Source organism: Ceratotherium simum, chromosome 24 (assembly GCF_057802395.1).
Source record: "Ceratotherium simum simum isolate JZ-2026a chromosome 24, ASM5780239v1, whole genome shotgun sequence".
In the NCBI taxonomy this organism is placed as follows: Eukaryota; Metazoa; Chordata; class Mammalia; order Perissodactyla; family Rhinocerotidae; genus Ceratotherium; species Ceratotherium simum.
Window position 1 is genome coordinate 23,027,476 of NC_141923.1, and position 20,284 is coordinate 23,047,759.

General features: G+C 40.1%; 1 protein-coding gene across 1 annotated transcript in view; it reads right to left on the bottom strand.

Annotated features, from left to right (window-relative positions):
• Nucleotides 1-4,077: 4,077 nt before the first annotated feature.
• Nucleotides 4,078-20,284, bottom strand: part of TSHR (thyroid stimulating hormone receptor) — a 63,646-nt gene continuing 47,439 nt past the window's right edge. Inside the window, exons 8-9 of the mRNA XM_087447772.1 lie at nt 9,617-9,805; nt 4,078-7,530 (exon numbers count right to left, since the gene is read on the bottom strand). Of these exons, the coding sequence (XP_087303898.1) occupies nt 6,117-7,530; nt 9,617-9,805 (1,603 nt within the window). The 3' untranslated portion in view covers nt 4,078-6,116. The remainder of the gene's footprint in view (nt 7,531-9,616; nt 9,806-20,284) is intronic.

Consider the following 20,284-nt stretch of genomic DNA (forward strand, 5'->3'; position numbering starts at 1 on the left):
CCAAAACAGATTCCAAATTTATATTGTGAGTGACGGAATTGAAGTTGTTTACACAATCTTGGTTTCCCTACTTTGTTCAAAGTTTTACTTTTACTTACTAAATTCGTATGACAGATAACAATTAGTTGCTTAATTTTCCCTGTGCAACTTGTAGCAGTGCATTTATGGGAAACCAAAATTCCGATTTAATATAATTAGACTGTCCAATAGAATAAATTATAAAGGGGTTTTATTTTCTTGGTGTTTAGCTTTGTAGATATTTCTACAAAGTAGGCACTTTGTCACTGGTTTAGATTTATCACATCCTAAAAATCTAAATTTCATGATGGCTAGATTTTGTTCAAGTCACCTTCAATGTGATATCTGCCTCCCCTTCTTATAACTCTAAAGACATAATAACTCAAGTATCTGATAAAATGAGCCATTCTGCACCTTTCTTTAAATGCCACATTGTTAATTAACTATCTTAAGTATAATATTAATATAATAATTTCCATTCCAATATCTTAAAAAAGCAGGCACATGATTAAAAAAATCAGCAGTGCAAAAGAGTACCAATTGAAAAGTTTCCATCTATATTAATCTCCTTGGACTGCCATAACAAATACCACACACTGGGTGCCTTAAAGAACAGAAATGTATTTTCTCACAATTCTGGAGGCTAGAAGCCCAAGATTGAAGTGCTGGCAGATTCACTTTCTGGTGTGGCCTCTCTTTCTGGCTTGCAGATGGCTACCTTCTCGCTGTGTCCTCACATGACCTTTTCTCTGTGTGTGTATGAGAATGAGAGAGATCCCTGGTATCTCTTCCTCTTCTCATAAGGACACCAGTCCCATGGGATTAGGTCCCCACCCTTATGACCTCATTTAACCTTAATTAAAGGCCCTGTCTCCAAATACAGTCACATTGGGGGTGTGAGAGCTTCAACATCTGAATGTGGGGGGGCACAATTCAGTCTATAACACCACTCAATCCCTAGCCCCAATCTCCAGAGAAAACCACTTTTAGCCATTTTCTGATCATAACTCTTCTGATGGTTATTATTGTAATTCTTCTATATACTTATGTACCTATATAGACAATATATCTTTTGGCTGCACATAATGAAAATTAGGAAATTAGTTGACTGAACATTATCTCCTAACTTCCAGCATTGAAAACATTTTGCCAGTATTAATTTTAAGTTTTTCAATTGGTTGATTTTATAATCTTAGAAAACAAACTTCTTTTTCTTATTCTATTAACTATGAGCAGTCTTCCTTCCCTCCCCACTGTGTAAGATAGGAAATTAGCTCCATTACCATGTCCTGCACCTCTCGCCTCCCCTGCCCCTGCTTACTTTTGTCCACAGTACCATTACTTTGACTTGTCAAGGTTTATAATATTTATATTCTATTGGTAAGCATAAGTGAGTCGTATAATTTGATTTGAAAATTTTTACAGTATTATGGCATAAAAATATTATTAACGATAAAACCAGTAAAGTGCTAAGATCCATTGAGAAGGAAATTACATTATATCTGAAGTACAACTTCAAGCAATTTTTCAAAAGGGGGATGTGGGAAATGTCTCCTGCAAATATAAAATAAACATTTTCCAAAGATTTTATTCAACTTTTAATTTAATAAAGACACCAGCAAAATGTTAAAACTGTTCCAAAAAGGCACTTAAAAAGCTAGGTATATATAAGCAATTTACAAGTGTTAGGATACGACTGCTGGGTCAGATACAAAACTGGTTAACGTTCAGTAGGGTCACAAACCATCCAGAAGTTATTTGAATCTCTATCAGATAGAAATCCTCTGGACAAGTTAACCTCTGTCCTTATAGAATTGTAAAACAGCCTAGACAATAGGAATAGACAAGCCCAGCACTCACTGAAAATACACCCAGTGTTTTTTTGCTTATTTCCAAGTTTTGGATAATTTGTCTGACACAAGTAAACTTACCAACTACTTGCATATATAAACATGTCGTTATTTTGCCCTTACACTTGAATGATAATTTGGCTAGGAATAGGATCCTGGATTTAAAATATTTTTCCCAAGGCATTCAAAGCGTTGCTCCACTGACTTCTAGTATACGATGTTGCTAATGCGAAGTTAAAGGTCAATCTGATTGTTAATCCTTTCGAATTCCTGACTTTTGTCTCTCTTCTACTCTCTTGATTCTCTCTCAAACATTTAGATCTCCCCTTTACTTTTGGTGTTATGATATTTTATAAGGACTGTTCCACATGTGAGTCTTTTTCACTCATCCCCCTTAGAACTAAGGGGACACTATCAATCTTTATCAGCTCAAGAAGTTTTTCTCCTTGTGCTTCCCTGGTTATTGTGTTTTCTCTAGAACTCCAATTAGACGGATGTTGGACTTCGAGACGGATCCTCTGTATCTTTCAACTTTTGTCAAATATTTCACATCTTTGTTTATTTGTTCAACATTCTAGATTTCCTCTACTTTAACTCCCAGTCCTTTTTTTTTATTTTTTTTTAAAAATAGTAGCCTGCTATTGTTTTGGGGCTGAATATTTTCTCAAATTTCTCTGACGTTAACCAATTAGAAATTTAAAAATAACGCTCTGTTTCCGAACTATGTATTTTTTCTGAGGAAATGTTCTGTTTGTTCCATTTGGTCTTTTTTTGTGTGCTATTGATATGCAGTTCATTTTTCTCAAATGTCTGGTAATTCTTGTGGTTCATGTATATTTTTGAATGAATGATGAGAATGGTTCATGTCAGCAGATGGCGTAGATCTTTTTCCCCCAAGACGCCTTTTCCTGACTGGGGTGCTGATGGTGATGCCTGGACTAGGCTTCACTTTATGATGTGAGGGCAGGAGGTGGGAAAGTGGGCTGGAGTCCCTGGCCCCTGCCCCCTGCCCCCTGCCCCAGACCAGCAACTTAGCCCTATCTACACTGATCATTCACTTTCTTTAAGATCAGTTTCTTGATTTCAGTTTGGGGCAAACACTGAATGTATCAGTTGTTCTAACTGAATGAAGTGAGAGGGGATGGGAAGGGCCAAGTGAAATAGATTTGCAATTCATTACCCTAATTGGCTCCTCAGTCCTGTGACCTTCAGGCTTAGGGGTCTCTCTAGGACTCTGCAGGGAGGAACACATCCCTCCACAGCTTCAGCCTTATCCGTGAGTATGTTCTAGGCTGCATCCTTCTCCACTCTAAGTTATCCATCAACTCAAGGCCATAGACTTTCCATCTTTCAGAAAGCCATCAAAGACTTTGGTCTGTTGTTGGTGCTATTCCTCCTGTTCACAGTACAGTTTTGGCTTGATCCCGTTTAATACTTTCTCTACTTGCCATTTCAGTGGAATTCGAAAAAGGAAGATTGGTAGATGCTGGGACTCAGTCCACCACTTGGAGCTGAAACTTTTGTATCTTTTAAAACAAAATGCATTGCTACCAACAAATTTTTCTTCTCCCTTTAGGTATTCAGAATGAATGAGAATCACTCTCCTGTGTTATAATACAATTTTTTCCCCAAAGAGTTCAGGCGGATAGGAGTATTTGTTCTCAAACTGTTATTGTTTTTAATTCTCGTGAATATGGTTTCATCTTTTTCTGCCCTCACTTTTACCTTATTGTCACTCTCCTGGTACTGCCTGTAATATGCTCTCTTCTTGTAATTGGCTGCTTCTGATATGCAGCAGATTGTCCAGAAAGCAAGAGTCAAACTTTGAGGGTGTTTTGAGAGACACTTCTTTGAGCAATATGTATAAGCTTTAGGGCATGAATTTTGTGACATCTGTTGTGACTGGCCTGAGGCCGTTTGTCCTCACTGTTTCGAGTCTATCTTCAAATGATCGAAAGCTGCTAGATAAAGTGAACTCTGACTAGATCTTACAGAGTTATTATCTTCATTAGAGCACTATTTAAATTCCTAGTGTCAATAGTAATCATTTTTTTCTCTTAGCCATCATTGCCTGTCAATGAATCATAATTCAATTCACTATGAGTAAGTTTTTCATAAAGACCATTTATAATCAAGTTATACTTATATGCTATACATAGATTATTGATAGTTAATAATTTATTAATATAAAGATATTAGCACATGTGACAATTGTTTTTTTCCTGTCTTTAGTTTTTAACACGTAAAATGATAACCCTAAAAGAAGCTCAGAAATTACAAAAAGCAATACTGTAGGACTCAGAACAATCATTTCAGAGGAAGAAAATTTATTTCACGTTGCAAACGCAAATTTTAGCAACAATTCTGTTGAAGTTACTTTTCTAGGACTGTTTCCAAAGCATTATTTCAACTACTCAAGATAAAACACATTATTTATCAGGATGTGATATTTCAAAATGTCACAGGCAAGAAACACATGCTAAATGGTAACATGTTTGTTTAATTTCATTAGTTACAAGTGAACTGATGGATAAGTCACGATATTAGGTGTGTCTAATATTTCTATTAAGACATCTGAGTCTCAATGATAATCAGGAATGGGTATGGCTATGGAGAGATTCCAAGTGAGTCGGGGGGACCATCTTGGGGGGCCCATTGGGCCCACTAACTCCGCTTTGCAGACTTAAAACAACAAAAGCTTTTAATTCCTGGTGTGGTTCATGAGCACTGAGAAGCAAAGGCCACCTCTGCTTGGGATGAAATTAGGAGCTGTCTTGACAGATAACCTGGAGAGTACATCTACAGATAAAGATCCTGACCGTTTTAAGTAAGGGAGCACTGTTGGGAAATAGAGATTTTTATGTCCAGTGATCAATAAGGTTGGAAAGAGCTGGCAGTTTGAGAGAGAAGAAACCTCTCTTGATGGCTTTAGTGTTGTATCACAGATTGGAAACGGCTAAGTAAAGAAACCAATCCCTGAAAACAAGTGAAATGTTTTCAAGCGAATCTTCATAGAGAAGTAGTAACTCTAAATAACTAAAATTTGCAAAACCACCTTTTATTCTATTATATGAATACCAATTTGTTTTCAGCCTGGTAATTATGGCTATGTAGATCTAGCAATTAGATGAATGATTCATATCCAGCCCAATATGGTCACTTTTGGTTTGGACATCATAACCAAAAATGAAACAAAGAAAAAATTTCCTGTGTCATATGTCTAGGCTGCAAAGAGAAGGAGATGGCGGCTCTACAAGATAGGAAAAACAGATTCTGCTTCCTTAATACTTTTCTTTCTGTTTGTCATGGAAACATATGTTTTGAGGGAAAGGGATATACACAGAGTTTTAAAACTGGAAGAGGCCATCAAGCTCCTTCATTTCTACAGACTTGAGAGGTCCAGTGATTTGCCCAAGGTCCAACAGTTAACTGGTATCCAGCCTGCTTTTTTAATCAACAGGTGATGCAGTGTGCTCCACTCATAATTCCCACTTGTTGCTACTTAGAAATACTTTTTAGAGTTCACATCTTTTTTGCTATAAGACTAGCCAAGAGGAGCAATTCTTAGTTTGCTCAGCCACATAAGCTAAAATCTTGCCAGTTTTTCCAGGCAACACATAATAGTTGGGTCACATCAGGTAGATCCTTGTGAAGAGATGATTAAATTTCAGAGTCTGAAAAAACAACTCAAAGCTAAGCGTTTCCCCTCCTTCATGTCTCATAATAGCTGTTCCTTGCATGATGTCTTGTTTGACTTTTCAGTTTCAAGGAACGCAAACTCTCCTTGGTTGTATCAGGGGACATGATGTTGGACTGAGCCAACACAGGGCCAATTTTATCTTGTGGTCACCAACCAAGTTAATTGCATTTACGACTTGCTGAATCTTTAGTATGAAATGCTATATAAAAGTGAGAAGCTCAGTGATGACATGGCTCAGCTGACATTTGTCAAGCTGTCAACTGAGCTTGATATTTTACACAATGTCATCTCTGCACTTAGCATAAAGCAGATCTTCCAGAAAGTATAGATTATTTTGATATCACCTGGGATTCAGACATGCTGATAGCTTCTCTTCCTTCTTAGAGGTGATGATTAGGTTAATGCTAGTCCTTCTCCAGAGATGATCTCTTGCCCCATGAAACATCATCTCGAACAAGGATTAGGTCAGCTGCGTGTTGTATGTGTCATGGGGCTGGAATGCATGTTCAGGAAACCAGCCTTTTATAAGTCCCCGTACCCCTGTCAGCTTACAAAACTGTTTGCTTATACTCTTCTGAGATTTGACTCCGCTTATTTGGGGTTAGATGGGAGTTTTCAAGCAGTTCATAGTCATCCTGCACGTTGGGGAGATTTTGCCTCATGTCCTGGGTAAGCTTTTGGACCTGAATGCCAGTGCTGTTCTTTGGAGAAACTCTCTGGCCCCGATATGCCTGAGCCCGGCGTTTACAGATGCCAAACTTGCTGAGCAGGATAAAGACATCTCTCTGGAAGGCGTTGGTGAAAATGGCATAGAGGAATGGATTGGCGCAAGAGTTAAGTGGATAGAAGAGAACTAGCAAGATTTTGGAGTTGGTAACAGTGATAAGAGGCTTGTTCATAAGTGCTGACAGAGCATAGAATGAGATGGGGGCCATGCATATGAAGTCAGTGAAGATCAACACAGCCATCCTTTTGGCAATTTTGGTGTCTTTGTCCCCCGGGTTGTACTGGGGATTTCGGACTGTGATGTAGATCTTCACGTAACAGGAGCAGACGATGATAAAGGCGACTATGTTGAGCAACAGAACAAGAATAATATATGCCAGGGCAAGAGGAGTCTCGGTGTCCATGGGCAGGCAGATGCTGACCTTGGCATAGCTGCTTATTCCCACCAAAGGGAGCAGGGCAAGCAGGAAGCAGCAAACCCAGCCCCCAACCATGATGACATACGCATGCCTGAGGCGGATCTTCCGGTCCAGGCGCATGGCGAAGGTGATGGCATACCAGCGCTCCAGGGTGATGACTGTCAGTGTATACACTGACAACTCACTGGCAAAGACGGTGAAGAAACCAGCTGTGTTGCACCCAGGGCCTGTCTGCCAGTCAATGGCATGGTTGTAGTACTCAGAGTGAGTGTAGAGGTCTACGGAGGCAATAAGGAGCAGATACATCCCCATGCAGAAATCCGCAAAGGCCAGGTTGCACATGAGAAAGCGTGGGACGGTCAGTTTGTAGTGGCTGGTGAGGAGGATGACCAGGACAAAGACATTGCCCAGGAGAGCCAGCAGACTAACAAACCACACCACAATTCTCAGGAATTTGTAGCCCATTATGTCTTCACAGGGATTGAACTCATCCGACTTGGGGGTACACACCATGTCTTCATTGCCCCCACACACAGTATAGTCATAATGGCTATCAAAGGCCTGTAAGGTCTCTTCCTGGGGGTTTTTGAGCTCTTGGCCAAAACCAATGAGCTCATCTTCTTGTTCTTCAAAGAAGACATAATAATGAGAGTTGCTGTGGGTGTCCTGGAACTTGGAGTTTTCCTTGTACCCAGCACTACTGTCACCCAGATCCTCTTCATATTCTTGGTAGAAGGGGCCGTTTAAAGCATTCACAGATTTTTTCTGACGTAGGTTGCGAATACTGCTCTCATTACACATTAAGGACTCAAGGATTCTGCAAAGCAAAGATATAAGTCACTGCTTGCTAAAAACTCATTAATGGTCCCTACAACACCTAGCAAAATATGCAAACAACTTAGTATGATCTACAAGATTCTACATAATCTGGTCAGGCCTGTGTCTCCTACATCATTTCCTATTACTCTGCCCTCCCCTACTGTGATCCAGTGACATTTGCCCTTATTTCTCTTCTGCAACCAGTTGAAGAACAGCAGTGACTAAAAAAACACGGATGCTGGAGCCAGTCTGCCTAGGTTAGGACCTGGTTTTACTATTTACTAGATGTTTCACCTTGGGAAGGTCTATGAACACTGGTTTATCCATTTGAAAAATGGGATAGTGAGAGCATCAATTTCCTATAGGGTTGTTAAAGGATTAGATGAGTTTATCCTTTTAAAGCTCTTATAACAGCACCTGGAACATTGTTAGTGCCATGTATGTGTTGGTTATTGTTATTATTATTGTTCCTATTCAGAGCTTTAGAACTCCATGTTCCCTTTACCTGAAAAATTCATGGCTACCTCTACTCACTATTCAGTTTTAAACTCAAATTTCCCCTCCTCAGAAAATCCTTCCCTCATCTCCTTAAATAACTTGTCCCACCCTTGTGTTTATTTCCTTCATAGCACTATCTGATATCTTATTTGTTTGCTTGTTTATTTTCTGACTTCCCCTACTAGAATGTAAACAAAATGCAAGGGGGCTCTTGCCTGTCGTATTCGTTGCTGTGGAGAGAACAGTGCCAGGCACACAGCAGGTGTCAGTAAATATTTATTGACCAAAGGAATAACTGGACACTATCATGCAGGCATGGTCACTGAAGTAAGATTTAGTTTTTTGCTAGTGTACCAGACTTACATCAAAAGAGATTCTTTAACTTGCTTTGGCTACTGAGCAGATGTTGCTTCATCTATTGGGCTCTGCTTAAAATGCCCAATGGACTGCCTATTCCAGGCTCTTTGGAGATTCACAAGAAATCTGGACCCTGCCATTGATGTCCACTTTAGCCTCCCACCCATCCCTAGTCCCTTCCTACTCAGGGCCACATGGTGTCAATATAGAGCCCCCTATCACCTTCCCCATACCCCACTCCTAGTTTTCTGCAGGTGTTATGCCTGTATTGGCCTTCTTTTTGCACAGCTGTTCAACTTTCCTGTTTGCTTCTGCCCCCACAACTAGATCTCAACTTATTTCCAACTGCAAGTATGAGTGCAGAAAGTCAACCAGTAGATATTATATAGAAACTGAAAGGGAGAGAATAGAGGTAAATGAAGATGGTGTTAGGAGAACAGGGGATTGCATGAGACATAAAGGGGGAGATAATGCAGAGTAAAAGTGTAGGTGAAGACAAGATTCAGAGAAAGCATGCAGAGAAAAAGAAGGCCATCCCTCCTTTGCAGCCTTGCAAGCAGCCTTATAATAAAATAATACATATCATAACTAATATTTATTGAGAACTTATATTGCAGGTCACTGTGATAGGTGTTTTCTATTCAGTTTTTCATTTAATCTTCTCAAAATCTCCATAAATAATAGCGTTATGATCTGCTTTCACAAAGGCTCAGAGAGGCTAAGTAAGTAGGCTGGGATAACACAGCTAGGAAGTGGCAGAGCTGGGGCACAAACCCAGCTGACCCGTAGCCCACACACATGTAACCAGTGAGCTGTGACATTTGCAAGGCCTGAACTGACCAAGTAATCCAATTGCTTGTGTTGTTCCTAAGTTTGTCCTCATAGTTGTGGCATCTAATTTGTGTTGCAGTATCTAATATGCGTTGCATCTGGAGGCCAGATATCATGTTGTGTAGTCTCTACACGATTCTACATGATCTGGTCATTTCTGTCTCTCCTTCGTCATTGCCTATTATCCTCCCCTCCTGGGCTGCAATCTAGTGACATTGGCCTTATTTCTCATCTGCAACCACTTTGAGTCTGCAGAGTCATTGTGTCCCATGGATTTCATGTTTCTTACGGATGGTTCCAAATTCTTCTCCACCTGGTTTTCAAACCACAAAGCTTCTACCCCAAACCCAGCTTCCACCAAGACCTTTTGTCATGTATTCCAGACACCTGTCACTTACCCTCTGATTTTCTTCTGATTTTTAAAAGCACAGCAGTGGCTCGGATAAGAAAGGTCAGCCCGTGTGAGGTGAAGGAAACTCAAGGAAAGTGGAAGTTTCTTTAGAGTCCATGTGTTTCTTGCTATCAATTCCTTCAGGTGCTCCAGGCCTTTGGATGGCAGGGCAGTAACACTGGTATAAGAGACGTCCCTGGGAGGCAGAGAACAGAGTAATACGGAGAGATGCTGAGCAGCCAGAGCCTTCTAGTTCTTGGTCAGAATGTCAAACAGGCCTGAGATTAATGGAGAGGTGACATGTGCCTTTCTGCTGTTGAATATGCACTCCGAGTTTTTTACACAAAGCCACGGGTCTAAGGGGGGATATTAGGCTTCTAAGTTGATATGTTACAAAGGACTCCCATTTTTATTGCTTGGAACTCTAATATCCATTAATACAAATAATAGTTCAGCAGACATTTTATTTTAACCTATTGTAGTACATGCAAACCTTTGGATGTCAATTTTACTCTGGAAAACTACACCATATGACCATTAAAGGGTCTCAAGATGCAAGAGAAATAAACTTGATCAGACTCAAAGGGGCCTAAATTGCTCTCAGTCTCTGTGGGATTGGGACTGATGGGGGGGTTTTGGGATCAATGAACTGCTCATTGATGTGGGTCAATACCAGTATCATGAACATCTTCTCCTAATGACACAGAACTTGGGAGTCATAACCGGTTACGTGGAGAATTCATGACTCAGAACTACCTCACCAGTTTCTTTAGAAGCCTGTTAATGTATTCCTGGAAAGAAAACTCCAGTATTTACGTTAACAATCTGAAATGAGATTCAAGTCACTTCTGAAAACAGTGGCGGAGGTGGTGAGGCTGGGGACAATGTAGACATTAGTGTTAGTTACTAAAGTAGAATTAATTCATGGCTTTCAGTGTGACATGTCCTCTTTTTTTCTCGGTCCCATAGAGTGCAGGTTATATATCTTGCTCCATCATTTTTTTTTCCCCAAAGCCCCAGTAGATAGTTGTATATTATAGTTGCACATCCTTCTAGTTGCTGTATGTGGGACGCGGCCTCAGCACGGCCGGAGAAGCAGTGCATCGGTGCGCGCCCGGGATCCGAACCCGGGCCGCCAGTAGCGGAGCGCATGCACTTAACCGCTAAGCCACAGGGCCGGCCCTGCTCCATCATTTTTACTTGCATTGAATAATAGCTTGAATAAGACCACAAATATTGAACCTAACATCTCTCTTATTTTATATTTTATTAATTGATATAGTCACTAAATATTCCTTATTTTTTACGTGTTTACAATCACATTTTTAATATTTTAACATAACTAGTAGTGACTGATTAGCAAGTGAATTCCAGTATTTACAGCTCCTTCCTCCACATCATTGTAATTGAACTCAGCTGGGATTTACATTCTCGGGGTTCAAGGCTGCTAGACCTTGCTACTCATTTTTTATAAACACAAAGCTCGAGTATTAACCCCATTCACCGCAGAATTGTGATTCTCGGGAAAGCGTGCCACCTTTGCTATTTTGTTTTGTATTTAATTTAGCAATTCCATAATTTAGCATTTCCCAAACTTGCCTGGTGGTAAGAATTACCCTTGGCGCTTGTTACTATTTGATCCCAGGTGATTTTTAACAGTAAGCAAGTACGTTTGGGAAATTGGCATAAACAAACAACTTTGTAGTTAGTGAGAGAGTTGAGGGATTTTAGAACCAGTCTTAAGCACAATTGTGAAGTAAATGAAACTGGACTTTCCTCTCCTGCCTCATCTGTCCTTCTGACGTGCCTCTTTTTCTTTTAGCCATGCTGTCTTCAAGGTGTGGCCATCTTTCTGCCTCCGTTTTTCTGGAAGCAGCCTATGCGTCTCTTTATTCAGTGATGCTTTAATGTAAGTGAAACGAGAGCATCTCTTGGCTCATTTTTTCTGCTTTGCCATCTGTTGGATGCACTGTTTGTGTGTGTTCATCTGAAAGAGTTTATCCTTCCAAGTAATGTGTTGGCATTTTAATAGATATTTCTTAAGAAAACACTTTAGTACCCATTCCAGTTATTGAAGGACAAAACACTCCAAACTAAGCGGCATCAAACAACAATCTTTTTTATTATAAGCATGGCTTTTGTGGGTCAGGAATCTGAACGGGGTATGGCAGGGATGGCTTGTCTCTGCTCTATGATGTCTGGGGCTCAGCGGAGAAGACTTGAAGGCTGGGACAACTTTATCTGCAGCCTCCTTTGCTTGCATATCTGGTGCCAGGACTGAGAAGACTCAAATCTGAACTCAACTAGGACTTGGATGCGTCCTCTCCATGTGGCTTGGGCTTCTTACACCATGACGGCCAAATTCTAAGAGGGAGCATCCTCAGAGGAAGTATCTGGAGCATTCCAAGAGAACTGGTACATTCAAGGGAAGGGGACATAGAGCCCACCTCTCGATCGGAGGAGTGTCAAAGAATTTGGTGCCTTATTTTAAAACTGCCATAGTGATCTCAATGGTAGCGATATCATTGAAGCAGATTTGGTGAAATCTGGCAGCTCACCACTCTGTAAATCAGTGTTTATGGTCCAGGCTACCACCCTGGACCAGCATCAGGATCACCTGCAATACAGACTTCTAAGCAACACCCTAGACCAACTGAATTATAACCTCTGCTGGCAGGGCCCAGGAATCTGTATTATTCAAGATGCTCTCTAGGTCATTCAGAATCTCATCTCAATTCTCAGAGCATTTTTATGAAGCAGGTGGATACTGAAGTTAAGACAAAGAAACAAAGCCTGTTGTGTCCAAAGAGACTAAACAAACTAAGGGTGGAGCTGTAACCATAATTTGGGTCTAGAGTTCTTAGGTTCAGTGTCCTAGGAGCTTTTGTCTACCCCTTATCTTCAGGTCTCTGGAGTCTTTGAACACAGATTCAGGTGCAGCAACCCTCTAGGGACTCATTAGGAACTTGGGAGGGAGGAACTGATTCTGTGATTTGTCTCAGTGTCTGCAGCAAGCATATCCCTGGTGGCCTCTAGTTGGGTCCCAGTGGGGCTGAATTGGGAAGGTGCTTTAGCAGGCATGGAGAAGGCAGGTGTTGGAAAATGTGTATAAACCTTACGACAGAAACATCTGTAACATAATGGGTACTTGGCATATAGTAGGTCTTCAATGAATGTTAAAGCCCTTCTTGCCTCAATTTGGAGTTTATCTGAGCTCAAGTCAGAACTAAGGAACCTGGCAAATACAGTTCCAGCCCAGATCTTGACTTGTATATCCAACTGCTCATTTGACATCTCCATCTGATGCCTCACAGGCATCTCTGACTTAACAGGTCCATCCCAAACTTAGCTTTTGATCCCCCACCCCAACCTGCTCCTCCTCCATTTAATCTAGCAAAATACCTGTGGATTTGAACTTTAAAAGACTCGAAACCATATATTTGCATCTCCAATGCAAGCTTTCTAGTTGAAGCTAACATAGCTTTCTTGTCCATCCTTACTCCATTCCATCCACTCCTCACACAGCAGCCAGAATAGTCAGAACACATGGATTGAGTAATGTCACTCTCCTGCTCAAAACCTTCAGTGACTTCCCAATGTACCACGAATCACATCTACTCTTCCTACTGTGCCCTTCAAGGTCGGCTGATCTGGCCCTTGCCTACCTCTCCAATCTCATCTCAGGGGCCTAAGGCCACTTACAGCCCAAATTAGAATCTATCTGGAGCCATCTCACTTACTGCTGGCAAGAGCCACTCTATGTAGTTCTACATGTCCATTAAGCCTGCTGCTCCTAAAGGGCTCCTGAGGGGCTGCCCTTTCCTGATGCAGGTGGATCCACTCATGCTACCTCGGCACTTACAGCGTCAAGAAAGGGGAACAGTTGCTTTTTTCCCTTTTTTTTTTTTTTGATTTAACCTCCCTTGCAGAGATCTGCAGTTTTAATCAGACGGTCTGGATGTTATCAGAAAAGAAGGTAGGAGCTCCTTCATACTTCCCAATGGATGTAGCACTGCCTCTCCACTCAAAATACCCCAAATGGAATGAATCTTCCCTCCAAGCCTTCTGGTATTTCTTTCTTTCCTGTCTTCTGTCCACCGTCTTCCAGAGCTTGCATCCCCTTGGAGTCTCTCTTGCCCTTGCCCGACATTCATGCCAGGAATATTTACAGTAAAATGCAGTTGGGCTAACCCCCCTGATCAGATGTCAGCTCAGCTATTTAAACATCTACAGTCTCATGGTTCTTATTACTACCACCTTAGTTTAGGTCTGAATTACATTTCACTTGAGTTTTGCAAAAACTTCCTGACTGGTCTCCCAGAAATCTTCTACTAATTCCACTTCAGACTTAGGACAGAATGTTCTTTCTAAAATATGGATCTCATCATATTGCTTTCCAACTTGAAACCCATGGTTCTTCCAATGTCTACGGGAGAAAGTTCACGCTCTTTAGAAGAGTATCCCCACCGTCTCTCCAGTGGGAATCTCTTCCTAATCCTGGGTCTTCTTCTTTCTTGATTTTCTCCCTTGTTTCACTGGAGCACATTTTCAAGTAATTTTTAAGAATGGTTATATGAGGGAGATATTTTCTGAGTCCTTGCATGTCTGAAAATGACTTTTTTTTTTCTATCTTTTACATTCAATTGATACTTTACTTGGCTATAAAATTTTAGGTTGAAAATCATTTTTCTTCAGAATTCTAAAGGCTTTACTCTATTGCATTCCAACACCCAGTGTTGCTTTTGGTAAGAATGATGTGATTCAGGTTCTTGTTCTTTGGTCATTGGCTTGTTTTTACTTTCTGGCAGCTTTTATGGCCTTCTCTTGCTCTTTTTTTTTCCAGCTTTATTGAGATATAATTGACATATGAGGTATGCAAGTATAAGGTGTACAACACGATGATTTGCTATACAGATATATTGTGAAATGATTATATGGCCCTCGCTTTGTCTCTGGTGTGAGATTTCATGAAGGTGTGCCTTGATATGGATCTTTTCCATTTATTATCCTGGCCACGGGAGTGGTGGTGCCCCTTCAATCTGGAGACCTGTACTCTTCAGCTCTAGGACAATTTTTGGTATTGTTTCCATGATAACATACTCATCTCATTTTCCTTGTTTCTTCTCTGGAATTCTTGGTAAGTGGAAAATGAATCTCTTGGATCCATTAGACATTTTTTCTTGTAATTTTCTCTCCTATTATTTTTATTGAATCTTCTGGAAGAATTCCTTGGCTGTATCATCCATCTCTTCTACTGAATTTTTTAAAAATTAATTTTTAACTTAAAAAATTTTAATTTTAAAAAATTAATTAATTAAAAAAATTGTTTCCAGCTTTGCTGAGGTATCATTGATGAATAAAAATTGTTTATAATTGCAGTGTACAACATCATGTTTTAATACATATATACATTGTGAAATGAGTACCACAATCTAGCTATTTAACCTATCCATCACCTCACATAGTTAGCATTTTTTTGGGTGCAGTAAGAACATTTAAGATCTGCTCTCCTGGCAAATTTCAAGTATACAATATAATATTATTACTGATAGTCACCATGCTGTACATTAGAGCCTCAGAACTTATTCATCCTACATAACTGAAATTTTGTAACCTTTGACCAACATCTCCCTATTTCCCCCATCCTCCAGCCCCTGGCCACCACCATTCTACTCTCTGTTACTGTGAGTTCAACGTTTTTAGATTCCACATATAAGTGGGATCATGCAGTATTTGTCTTTCTGTGCTTAGCTTTGAATTTTTAAATTTTAGCTTGATGAGAGCTGGGACTCTGCCTGTTCCATTCATTGCTGTATTTTTGGCACCTAGACTGGTGCCTAGAAGACAGAAGGCTCTTAACACATATTTGTCAAATGCATAAATATATTTTAAAGAGTGATTTTTTTTTCTCTTCCTTTTTATAGCATATTTGAGGAAGCACACATAGTGCTTAAGAACATTGGTTTTAAATTCAGACTATTTGGACTTGAATCCCAGCTTCCACATTTACTATAAGTCATTTAATCTTTTTGTACCTCAGTTTCCTCATTCAGCGTTTTTTGAATAGTAGCTGACAGTATGTTTTCTATAAATATTAGCTATTATTATCATTTTTGTCATTACTGTTATAGTTATAGGGATGAAACATCTTTTCAGATTGATTTCAGGTCACTAATAGTTGCTTTGTTCTTTTCTGTTCCCTGCAACATCTTTGGTTCCTCCAAGCCCCTTCTGTCCCATTTGTTTATCTTGGCTTGATCTTTCATGCTAGACACAGTGTTTGGCTGGTGATTCTTGGTTGCACATTCATGCTTAAGAGTGAGGCACTGAAAATCTGACTGGGAGCTTGTCCACTACTAGACTTTGCTTTAGGGCAACTGTGTAGGGAGCTGGCCATTATGTTTATGTCATTGGACCCCCTAACGGCAGAATGTGGAGGTCTTTTTCATTTTAAAGTTTTTCAACTTCTTCAGAAAAGACTTCAAATCTGCAGGGTACAGGGAGGTGCTTGGCTGCTGGCATTTTGCTTGAATGGGGCAGAGGGTTAACATTTCCAGATATAGACCTTCTATTAATCCTTCTGTTTTTAGATGCACATCTCACTCTCGCCACGTGCCACACCCATCACCTCTAAATCCATGCCCCTCAGAGCCTCTACAGGGCAAGGTGCTGCCTCTGTCTATACGCTCCCCGTGAGTACTCTAAGTTTCGCCTTCCTTCTCCTCTGCCTTTTTTTTTTTTCAGAATTCTGTAGCTCTCCAGACCATTCACATGTTCTCACTTGCCCTCTTTGTCCTTGTGGATTTATGTATATTAAAAATTCCTTTCCCATCTTTTGAGGGGAATCTCAAGAGGGAGAGGAAATAAAAGCTTAAGTTCAATGCATCATCTTTAACTTTTAATCATTACACCACTTAGCACGTAGAACAATGCAAGAGCTTAGAACAAATACTTGTTGAGTGCTGAGCCACGTTAGACAGTCTCCCATCTCCGGAGATGATGGAGAAAGAGTTTGAGTCTCAAGAAATCCCCAAACTCAACAAGGGAGGGATCATTTTAAGTTATTTGAATCTGTGTCTTTTCTCATTCACCTAAATTTTTATTTGACCACTTTGAATCCAGAATTTCCTAACAGTGTACCTTCTTTTCTAAAATAAAACCTTCAAAATATGGAAAAATATTAAAATTTTGTTTCAGAGTGAGAAGACTATGGAAAGTAGCTACCAGCAATTAAGGGATCCAAATTCATTTGTGAGTGTAGCCATATGGATGGAAACCTACAAGCTGGAGGGCCTCTCTCTCTCTTATTGACTGGCATTTTCCACAAAGAGCTCATCAAGTGATGGGCACTGAACTTCATGAGAATTTGTCTCTAGCAAGTATTTACTCACAAAATAGAATGCAGCTGAGCTGATCCTGGCAGGCAGTTTGAAGTCTAATTGCCTAGGTCATGGGAACCATCTCAAGTTAAGCGTCTAATGAAAGTAACAGGACCTGAATTTGGAGAGATTAAGTCCTGCAGGGTTATACACAAGGCAAGAATATCACCAAATTTTAATAATGCCAGGAAAAAAAAATATGAGCCAACTGATATTTGATGTCATAGGAAGAACAAATTGCTCCTCAGAAGCAATTATGTACTCTAACATCCCAGACATTGGAACAACTTCCATTTTTTGTGAGATATTTTGTCGTTGATTGTTTTTTTAAGATTAACCTTTGATGAACTCAATTGCAAATTAAATAAGCACTAATTGGCTTGCCAATGCTTCAGCAGCAATTGCAAGTCTCTTCTATGCTCGCTTGTAATGCATGTGGGTTTTTCTAAAGGTCAATGTGTAGAAGCTGATCCATTAAAAATGTGTAGTCACATCTGTAAATTGGTAGATGAAATACATCTAAGGCAGAAAGAAGATTAATTTAGCACTTAAAAGGCAGTTTAATTAATTTATTAATACTGAACTAAAAATAACTTACAGGCTTACAAGTTCAATAAGTTCAAGAGAATGAGCTTGTCTAATTATTTGTTTAAAAGAATTTAAAAACATGACATGCATTTATTCAACAAGTATTTATCGATTGCTTTCCATGTCTGAGGTACAGTTCTAGGTGCTAGGGCTATAGCAGTAAACTATACATGCAAAAATTCCTACTCTTCTCATGCTTACGTTCTAGTGGGGAGAGAGGGACAATTAAAAAACATAAGTAAAACACATATATGTTAGATGATGACAATAAGTACCATGGAGAAAAGGAATACAGAGAAGGGGAAAGGAAGAGCCCAGAAGTGGGGTCACAATTAGAGATGGGGGAGAGTGTCAGGGAAGGCCTCATTGAGGAGATAGCTGAGCAAAGGTCTGAAAGGGGTGAGGAGACAGCCATGTCAATATCTGGGGAAGAGCATTCCAGGCAGAGAGACCAGTCAGTGCAAAGGCCTTGAGGTGAGAGCGTACCTGGTATGTTTGAGCAAGCAAGGAGGCCAGTGTGGCTGGAGCTGAGACAGTAGGGGAGTGGAAGGGGTTAGGAAATGTGGGAGAAGAAGTTTGAGAGGTAATGGGGAGCCAGATCACGTGTGCCTTGTAGGCCATCAAAAGGACTTTGTCTTTTCATCAGAGTTACATCAAAAGCCTTCAGAGGAATGGTATAAACTCACTTATTTTAAAAGGATCAATCTGGCTACTGCTTTGAAAGTAAACCAGAGGGAGCAAAGAGCGGAAACAAGGAAACCAACAATAGAGAGGACGGTGTCTTAGACCAGAGTGGTAGCAGTGGAGATGCTGAGAATGGTTGGAGTTTGTAGAGATTTAAAAGGCAGAGCCAATGGGATTTTCTGGTGCATTGGATATGAGTATGAGAGAAAGAGAAATCAAGAATGACTCCATGATTTCTGGTCGGCAACTAGAAGAATGGAGTTGCCATTTCCTGAGATGGGGAAGGCTGCAGGTGAGGCAGGTTTGGAGGGAATGATCAGGGGTTCAGTTTTGGACAGGTCAGGTTTGAGATGCCTTTTAGACATCCGAGTGGCAATGTCAAGTTGGCCATGTGTTATACGTCTAGAATATGGGAGAGTTGTCTGGATAGGAGATTTCTATTTGGGTATCATAGGCATTATGCAAAGCCATATGAGTAGACGAGATCACCAAGGAAGTGAATGAAGATAGAGATAAAAAGGAGACCAAAGATGGAGCCCTGGGGCATTTCAACATTAAGAGATCAGGAAGAAAGGGAAGAACTAGAAAATGAGACTGGGAAGGAACAATCAGAGGTGTGGAGAAAAACCAAGAGAGAGTGGTGTATTAGAAGCCAAAAGAAGAAGGTATTCCAAAGAGCATCAAGTCATCAAGTGAGTCAAATGCTTCTGAGATAAGAACTAAGAATTGGCCATTTGATTTAGCAACTCTGGAAGTCGCTGGTGATCTAAAAAAGAGCAGTTTCAGTAGCATGGTAGGAGGTGAAAACCTGATTGGAGTGAGCTTGACAGAGATTGGGAGAGAGGAATTAGAACTCTAGCCAACTCTTCTATGATGTCTTGCTGCAAAATGACACAAATAAATAGATAAGAAGTAGATATGGAGTTGAAGGGATATTTTTAAATTATAAATATTTCAATATATAGCCCTAAAAGATAAAGAATCTTTTTAAAATAAAAAAACCCTAAAAATAGTATTAACTCTTTAAAGGCATCAAATATTCAATCAGTGTTCCAAGAGAGGCAAAGTAGTTGTCTCATTGGAGTCAGGATCCAAATAGACGTAGATATTGCATCTGTCTGATAAGTATCTTAGGTGTCTTTTAATCTATAGGCTCAAGAAATATTATTTTAACATGAGAGAAACTATAAAACGTTTAAATGCTGATGGGGGATAATCCAGCAAAGAGGAAAACATAGATGCTATTATAGGACAGAAGGGAGAGAACTGCAAAAGTGATGCTTTTGAATTGCTGAGAGTGCATGGGATCCAGAACCTTGGTGAAGGGGCCAGACTTAAAAAGTGACTTACAATACAAGAGAGGAGTCAGAGAATGTGGACATAGATGCAGGCAGATGGAAGAATAAGGAATTCTCTTCTGATTGATTTTATTCTCAGTGAAATGGAAGTCAAGGTGATCAACTGGGCATGAGAAAGAGAAAGACTAGAGAACTGAGGAAAGAGGAAGAGGGATGACATGTTCATCCAGGAGAGGGGGAAAATGGGGTGTTATTGCTATGTATCACCTAGGGCCCACTTGGGGTGAATGATTTAAAGTGAAGTCACTTGCCATGCTTACCTGCAAAAGTCCAGACCCATAATAGGGGGAAAGTTGGATTTAACCAAGGTAGGGTTTTTCCAGGCAAGAATGATAAGAGAGAGGGGTAAGGTAGGTAGTTGGCTATGTGTACAAGTCAGTATTTATAATGACAGACCATGGAATTTAAACTGCATAACGAAGAAGTAAGGATGTGAGAGATGTGAAAAATAGTGAAACGTTAGTAATGGATTGTAGACCCTAATGGGACCAAAGGAATTAATGTATCAGTAGGAAAGATACGGAAAGACAACACGATGTTTGAGATTGAGATCATGGAGAGTTTGTAGTTGTTGGTAATGATAGGTCTAGGATGTGACCATGGAATTGAAGTCTGGAGGTAGAATGGTGGGCAAGTTTATTGGAGGAGTGGAGGTCACAGGCCAAA